The sequence below is a fragment of the Arachis duranensis genome, unplaced genomic scaffold (assembly GCF_000817695.3).
Source record: "Arachis duranensis cultivar V14167 unplaced genomic scaffold, aradu.V14167.gnm2.J7QH unplaced_Scaffold_343483, whole genome shotgun sequence".
Taxonomy (NCBI): domain Eukaryota; kingdom Viridiplantae; phylum Streptophyta; class Magnoliopsida; order Fabales; family Fabaceae; genus Arachis; species Arachis duranensis.
The window spans coordinates 2,475,978-2,485,087 of NW_026264909.1; the positions used below are offsets into that span (position 1 = coordinate 2,475,978).

Sequence of the window (9,110 nt, forward strand, 5' to 3'; positions counted from 1 at the left end):
CCTCAATACTTCCAAGAACCACCTTCAATAAATGAAAATTTTTAACCACAAGATGAATTCTACCTTCCACTACAACCTCACATGGAAGAATATTCATGTCCATCGATCCAAGAGCCATATGATCCCTATCATGATATCCAAGCGGAAAAAGAGTCAAGGGATCATCTCAAGGAAGCATTGGATCAATTTCAAGCAACCATGGAGCATGTTGTGCAACAAGTCGAAAAAGTGGAGAATGATGAACCACCTTCCTATTATGAACCCTTCCCCCACTATGATGAACCCTTCCATCCACCCCAACATCTAATGGATGAAATCTTCGGTATTCTTTTTCAAGGACAAGAGGAGATGACAAGGGATACGCAACAATTCATGACCACCATTAATGTGGTGGTAAACCGGCTAGCATCCCAACTTTTGGACACTCAAGGAACTCCCATGGCTACATGTGGAGAATCAAAAGAAGAGCATAGCATGAAGGAGAGATTGGAAACTCCGGTGGAAAAAGAGGAATGCTACTTTGTGTTAGAATAATTGGAGGAACCCATGACTATTGAAGAAGACGAAGAAGTGGTTGAAGACTTAGGAGATGCGGAGCCTCCATGGGAACATAGAGTTGAGGAAAACCCCCCAAGAAGATTGAAGTTGATGTTGAGGAGGAATGTGCACAACCTCCAAGGCATATCCCTTATGAAGACTTGGAAGGAGTGGAGCAAGATTTGAGTTCCCTTGGTGATGAAGATCAAGCATCAAATCCTAGTGGTGAAGAATCCTTTGAAATTGAAAAACCTTTTCCCGATAAAGAAGAGAGCGATGTGGAGGTAGATTTTTCTCAACCTCCCATCTATGATTTGAGTGATAGAGAAGAGTTAGATGAAATTGATGAACAAAGGATTGAATTTGAAAAATCTTGTGAAGAGGTGGAAGTCCTTAAAAAAAGAAGGACGGGAGTTGAGTACGCTTTATCAAAATCCTTAGAAGCTTCTTTGCCTAGGTTGTCATCTATTCCTTCACTTGAGTGGGTAAAACTCATTTCTATTAGCTTTATTACCCCACTTGAGTATAGTTTGCTCGAAATGAATGGTCAACTTAGGATGATTTGTGGGATAAAGCGTAAGAGAAAAATGTTTAGCGGATGGCGTTGCAAAGCAAGGCTCATTTTGGTTGATACTTCAAGGCTTGGATGCAAGGGTTGGGCTAGTGCTCAATTGAATGGGTCTAAAAGGAGAGTTTGGTATTACCTTGAGAATTCCTCTTGCTTACCACCCGGATGGATTAATGATGACCAACCTCAAGACGGGTGTGAAAATAAAGTTTGGGATCTCGGATTAGAAAAAGAGGATCAACTTCGGGAGCCCCAAGCTTGTGAAGAACTCCATCAACACTTGGCTCAATCCATGAGAAATCTTGGGGCACAATGGAGAACCAAGCATTGGTGGGAGTTCCAATATGAATTCAAGCACAAGCCACCTTGAGAGGAGCTCCCCATAAGTCCAACTTAAGGACAATAAACAAAAGTGCTAGGTGGGAGACACCCCACCATGGTAAATTCTTTTCATTTTTCTCTTTTGTAAATATTGGTAATTAGGTCAATTTCATGTTTAGATTAGTTGGTTGAGTATATTTGGTAGTATAATATGTTAAATAAGGTTTTAAGGTGTTTTGGTAGCTGTTTGGAGGTTTGGAATGCTTGGATTGGTGCAAAAACATAGAAAAAAATTTTTGAAAAATAGAGCACCATCCACGCATACGCGCACTGCACGCGTACGCGTGCATCAAGCATTTTTGACCATCCACGCACGTGCGCCATGCATTCGTATGCGTGGATTGAGAAGTTCCACCTTCCATACATTGACCTGAGAGTTATGCCCGCACTGTGCGCGCATTGTGCCCGAGGCACAAACCAACTCGCGCATACGCGCACATGTCGCATATGCCCCACTCTCGAAATAAACCATCTGCGCGCGCGCACCATGCACTTGTACGCGTGGATGTCCTTCCTTCAAACCACATTTCTTTTCTTCTCCTCTTTCAATTTCTTTCCTTCTCCTTTCTTCTTCCCTTCTCCTACCCCTCATCCACCACTCCCAAACAGTATTGATAACCATTTATTTTAGTTAACCAATTAGTTAGTTAGTTAGTTAATTATTTAGTTTTAGTTAGTTTTCATTTCATTTTCTCTTTTTCATTACAAGTGTTGGATTATTACTTTTGTTGACATATATTGCTGCCTATTCCTAATTGCATGCTATCTTAGCATAATTGTTTTTTGATATTCATTGTTGGATTCTATTGTCGAGGTTATATTTTGCTACTTGGTTTCGATTTTTTCATGCTTACCTTTTAAGAATTCCAAGTGATGAGAAATTCCAACAAGCATGTTTAATCTTTTTGAATTGCATGATTTGGCCACCATGTGATTTGAAATCTCGCCCTGATTGGGCAATTTTTTGATGGATGTTGAGCATTTACCTTAATGCATTGTGTTCATGATTACATGCATCCATATATGTTTGACTTGAATGCTTTCACGCTACTTTAATGCTTATTTTACCTTACATGTTTACTTAAAGCATCTCAAGCACACTAGGATAAGTGATGTGCATGCTTCTTTTGTGACATGACTTTTATGCTAATGTGTGTTCTAAACTACGCAATTTAGAATTCACATACCTAATATTTCTTAATGTCACACTAATCCACTCACCTCATTCTAGTGATCATTACCTCATTCCAATAATTATGCTTCCTTGCTTTTGTCCCTTCTTATCTTATGGTGTTGTTTTCTATTTTTCACGAACAATGCACCACAAGCAATAACGGAAGCAAGACTAAGAACACGCAGCATCGGTTGACCTACCAGCTGAAGATAGCAATCCGGAGCGTCGTCGTCCCCCTTGCTCATCTTTGAATGCACCAAGGACGGTGCAAACTTTTAATTGTGGGGAGGTCGTCCGACCGGTCCGCGATTTTGGGTGACAAGTTTCTAATTCCAACACTTTTGCATTTCATTTTGGGTTTTTAGGATTTTTACTTTCATTTTCCTATTGTTGCATATGTATACACAATAAGCTTAGTCAAAATAATGAAATTTTTCAAGGATTTCTATCTATAGGGCACCAATTGATTTGAGTGAAAACTTTTCATAGAACTTGCTTTAATTATATATATATTTTGGATCATGTTTTTAAGCTAAGAACACAAGCAAGTGAGATTTGAGCCTAATGGTGTGGTTACATCTTATAACCACTTATGTTCCCTTCTTGTGTGCATTATTCTCTTTCTATGATTGTAATCCTTGATTTATTTGATTATTTATGTCCATTATTTTGTGTATTCATGCATTTATATGATTGAGGCCATCATTTCATTAGCTCACTTACCCAAAAAGCCTTACCTTTTATCAACCTTTGTTAGCCAACTTTGAGCCTATGGTTAACCCACTTTGTTCTTTAATTTAGCACATTACAAGCCTTAAAGCGGAAAACAAATAAATGTCCTTAATTTGGATCTTTGATTCGCTTAGGCTAGTGTGTGTGAGTATCATTCAAGTGTGGGAATCTTGGGACATTGGGGGAATAAAAGGGTAGTTTTGTATTTTTATTGAAATTATTGGGAATTGGGTACATGCTCATGTATTGATAAAATGTATAGACCTTATGCATTGATATTTTTGTATATAATTTGAAAGAAAAGAATGAGAAAAGAAAAACAAAAGAAAAAGAAAAGAAAAAGAAAAAAATAATATGGAAAAGAAAAGAAAAAAATAATAGAAAAAGAAAGAAATAAAAAAAGGGGACAAAATGCCCCAAAGCGAAGCTCAATAAGATCAATGCATAAGTGTTGTGAAATGAAAAGGAAATGCACGAGTATGTGAAAAAGTGAGGAAAATGGGTAGTTAGGTTAGAACTTAATTGTATAGGATGTCATAGGTTAGGTGGGAAGTTTAAGCTTATCAAAGATTCAAATTTCAAGCTCACTTGACCAAATATGCATCCTACCTTAACCCTAGCCCCATTACAACCAATGAAAAGACCTCATGATATGTGTATGAATGCATGAAATGTATGTTGATTGTTAGAAGAAAAATAAATCTTGGAAAGCATGATTAGGGGAGAATTGAGTGAATCAACCCTAAACACTTGAGCGAATAGAGTGTAAACACTACCGGTGAGGGTTCGATTGCTCAATTACATGTTTCCACCTACACTCATCAACTTTCATGCAAGTTTGTAAAAATATTTAATAACTCAACCCAATTGTGGATTACACTTGCTAGTCCTTAGCCCATGTGCATATATGCTTCTTGGGAATTGATCTATTTTGACCAAGCAATTGCATTCATTTAGATAGTTGCATTTAGATAGGTTACACATAGTTTAGTTCCATTGAATAAATGCCATACCTTTACTTCATTCTTGGTTTAAGCATGAGGACATGCTTGGTTTAAGTGTGGGGAGGTTGATAAACCCCATTTGTAGGGTTTATCTTGTATTGATTTTCGGAGATTTTAACACCTTTTACCCACTTTTATTCAATGAATTAGCATGATTTTGTGATTGTCTCATTATCTATGCTTAGATGTGAAAACATGCATTTTAGAACTTCAACTTGATGATTTTAATCTCCCTTTGATTCTACTAGATGCCTTGATGTGTTTATTAGGGATTTTAGATTGAAAAGGCTAGGAATGGATCAAAAGAGTAAAGAGGAAAGCATGTAAAGTGGAAAAATCATGAAAAGTCAAAGAAGTTGAACTCGCCCATGGACGCGCGCGCGCACCTAGCGCTTATGCGAACCTTGCGAATCACCCCATGGACGCGTACGTGTGCTGTGCGCGTACTGTAACGGCCTAGCCCCGAAGAAACGGCACTTTTTCGGGATCAAACGGAATTTTTACATAATTTTTAGGAATTTCTATGCATATAAGCACCTCGACTGCACAGGTGCTGCGTCATCAAGCTGCTGAGTCAGCAGCTTGATTGCACAGGACACCTCTCCTAATCTAAGAAGGCACGTCGCGAAGAGTTGCGTTTTTAAGCCACTTCGGGCCCGAATTTCAAAATTCTGATTTCCGTGGTTAGTCTCTATGTGACGAGCCGGTCACGAATTTCGAGAGAAAAATTATATTAATATAATATTCATATATTATTATTTTATTCTGAATATTATATTATTATCTTCTCTACTGTGATTAATGTTGATCTATGTTTAGTAATATAATAACTGAGTTAGAAATCTACTGGTAACGGATAGTACCGGCATTCTTAGATGAACTTAGCACTGCTAATGCTTCATCATATATCTTTTATTCTTATGATTATCCAGTTACTAGTGTCATTTACACTAAGTAACTTAATGTTTATCCATTAGCAGTGTAATTACTTAAGTTCTAATACATCTAGCTTTAGTAATTATCCTTTTCTGAGATATTTTGACAAGTAACTTTTGGATAATCATCATCCAAAAGCCACGGCCTCCCTTGGACAGCTTGGCTATCATTTTTGTTCTTGGAAAAGCTTAGAACACCATGAAAGAAAACCATGAAACTTCCATGAACACCTGAGCTTCTTTCTCCGTTCTTTCTCAAACCGGAACCCCAATCCAAAATCTAATCTTACCAAAGTGTTCACCTCTTCCTCCTCTTCATTTCTATGTCACTTTTCATGGAGTAAATCAATGTATGAAGGCTGCTCCTCCTCCTTGAGGGTTCGGCCATGGTGGTTCCTTAAGCTAATGATGTTTTCTTCATGTTTTCTCTTAGGATCTCTTATTCAATCACCAAAAGCTCCAAAAAACGTGATTTCTAGTTACCTTAAGGTGAGGAAAACCTTCTTTTCATCATCATGAAGCTTCAGCCTTCATGGTTCATAAGATTCTAAAGTTGTTGTTGATGTTAAAATAGGCGTAAAAGTGCTTCTAGAAGCTTGTTTTTGGTTCAACTTTTAGCAGCAGCAAAGGAGGTAAAGTTTGGTAAATTAATCAATGGTTGGCTGTGTTCTTGAAGTGTTAAATCAGATCTTGTTGCTTGAGGTTTGATTTTGGGTGTTTGTGTGATGGTTTGATCATGAAATCTTGTTGTTTAATGCTTGAAAATCATGTTTATAATGGTTTTGAAGTGGGTGTTGGTGCTGCTGGAAAACGTGACATTCCAGCCATGAAAACCATGATTTTTGATGCTTATTTGATGTGCATTTAATGGCTGAAAAGTTTCTCTTTGGTTTGATAAAAATCGGGTTCAAATCGGTTTCCGAAAAGATTGAAAAACTAGCTGAAAATCAAGCAGAAATCTGATGAACTTTTGGAAAAATGTTTTTGGTTTTTGGAAGAACATGAAAAAGTGTATTCATGGAGTTTTGGGGTCAAAATGCAATTATTAAAAAGTTTGGGGTTGAAAATTAATTAATCAAAAGTTGAGGGGCCAAAGTGCAATTATTAAAAGTTATAGGGGTCAGAGTGCAATTTCCAAGAAGTTTGGGGGTCAAAATGCAATTTTTGAAAGTTAAATAAAATATTATTATTTTAATAATCAAATATTAATATATTATTTTATTAATAATATTATTTTAATAATAATATTATTTAATTAATAATAATAAAATATTGATAAAAAGACAGTTTTTCCTAAAAGCCTCAGGAAGGCAGTTTTGAGTCCAGAATTCTCTAATTTCCTTTACTAAACACCTAAGAAGAGGTATAAGAGAAGATATAGAGGTATATGAGGTAAAGAGACAAGATTTTGAAACCTGTGTTTATGTTAAAAAGAAAAGGAGTTAAAAGTGATATAGCTGTGTACCTGACCTTACAGAGTAAACAGAGAATTGTAAAATGAGCTTTCTGTGATGTTGTAATGCTTGATTTATAATGATTGCTAAGTGATGGAAAGTATGGTCATATGTGAATTATGAGCCTTCGGGCAATGCTTGTGAATGTTGTGCGGGGACGCCCGTATTGTGATGTTGCTTCCCAGACAGGCTGCGGTAGAGTAGTACCAGCCCTGCAAGCTGAATGCTTGGTAGAGGCCTGACTCGCATACCTGTGGTATATTGAGACCTGAGCAAATACCAGCCCTGCAAGTCGAGAGCACTTGGTAGAGGGTATGCAGTACTTAATCTGGGATTAAGTTCTGGGAAGGCCCTATCTAACTTGGAGGGTCGGATTGCGTCGGGTGCGGGTCGAAACCGACAAATGAGCTCATTACCTGCAGTAGGGACAGACATGCATCATACTTGTTTGTGCATTATTTATTCCTTATCTTCTTGTGTTCTTGTTCTATTCCTTGTTTGTTTGAGCATAACCGTGTGATTGCATATTAATGTGTGAACGTGCATTTACTTCCTATTTTCTCTCTTGTTCATGTGTTAGTTTATGTTGCTGTTATGTACATATTACTCTACATTTATTTATACTTCTATGACCACGGACATTATAAATGAACTTAACTGTATACCCTGACCTTACTAAGAACTCCTCAGTTCTTACCCCTTACACCTCTACAGATGGACACATGAGTCCTATTCTACGAGATTGATCCACCGTACATCCACGAGGACCCGGTGCGCGACGAGTATTACATCTACTGTGCGGTACCTCATATCGGTAATTATGTAGTTCATGGTAGACCTTTCCAGTACCCTATTAGGACAGCATACTTTAATCCTGATGCACCTTATGATTTTCCTTTATCTTGGTTACACCCCGGCGGACCTGGGATACCTCATCCTGAGGAGAAGATGCCACCTCCACCTGACTATCCTCCTCCACCTGAACCTCCTCTACCTGATGAGCCTATACCTGCCCAGCCTATCCATGAGTTACCTCCTGCACCTTTTGTCCTTGATGAGTGGGGTGTTCCTATGTTGCCACCCGAGCTTGATCCTTTACCTGAGCAGATCGAGCCTCCTGTCTTTGATGAGCAGCAGGGACATGAGTATGATCAGATCATGGAGGTGCCACCTCCTTCTCCCGACTGTATTTTGTTTGGTAGCTATCCTTTTATGGTTCCTGTGGCCAACAGTGGTTCCTCTGCTATCACTCCGGCAGAAGAAGAGGACGAGGAAGAAGAAGATCCAGAGGAAGATCCTAACTTCATAGTTATCTCCTCTGACAGCGATGACGATGAGCCAGGCGAGGCATCGGCAGGCGAGCATCACCATTCGCCCCGTGGTTTTCCGTGAGGTACTCTGGACTAGGATTGAGGAGATTTTTTGAGACGCCTAGTCTAACTTCAGTAGATTAGAGTGTCTCCCTCACTTTTGTTAGCATGATTAGAGGGAATAGGCATATCATAGAGTTAGGCTAGCCTGGGTGCCAGCTTAGGGGCTTTGGTCAGGCCAGGCCCTGGGGCGTCTTATGTACATATATGTACATACTATATGAGTCACTGACCTAGGGGTGCTGTACTATAGCTATATGCTTATATAACTGAGCCACTTCTATAACATGATGTATATTATAGTGTGTTACTCCATATTCTGTTATCTTTTGTTTTATGTATGTGAATGTTTAATTATCCCTTGATATATGGAGGGTATGCGACTTTAAATTATTCTTATTTTAAAAAAAAAATTACTTGTAAAATTTGCGGTGTTTTAACAACGTACAGGCTTATATTTATTAATTAATAATACAGAAAAGGAAAAACAAGTTGGTAACATTCAATTTTTAGTATGATCTAGATATGCTAGAAGTTGGGTCGTTACATGTACGCGTCGGTGCTGGTTTATGATTTTTTAATGAAAACATGGCCAGCAAATTCAGAAGGGTTGTGGGGCCCAATCCCAACCAACATTGGCACAAAAGATGCTATTTAAAGCCAAGGATTGAAGAGCAAAGGGACTTTTGATCATTCACACTCGTTAGGATTAGTTAGAGTTAGTTTTTAGAGAGAGAAGCTCTCACTTCTCTCTAGGATTAGGATTAGGATTAGGTTTAGTTCTTAGATCTAGGTTTTCATTCACTCTTTCTTCTACTTCTACTCTTCAATTCTTTGTTGTTACATTCATTCTTCTTCCATTCTTTTGTTGTAATATCTTTTATGTTGTTCTTGTGTTTTGTTGTAGATATACTTTTGTTTCTTCTACTCTCTTTCAATTCAATCAAGGTAATTC

The 9,110-nt window shown here is 38.0% G+C and overlaps 1 protein-coding gene across 1 annotated transcript; it reads left to right on the forward strand.

Annotated features, from left to right (window-relative positions):
* Positions 1-6,904: 6,904 nt before the first annotated feature.
* On the forward strand, positions 6,905-8,177 carry LOC107465832 (uncharacterized). The gene is made up of 2 exons (XM_016084805.1): positions 6,905-6,980; positions 7,612-8,177. The coding sequence occupies exons 1-2, from the start codon at positions 6,905-6,907 to the stop codon at positions 8,175-8,177; spliced, it is 642 nt and encodes a 213-aa protein (XP_015940291.1).
* Positions 8,178-9,110: the final 933 nt, after the last annotated feature.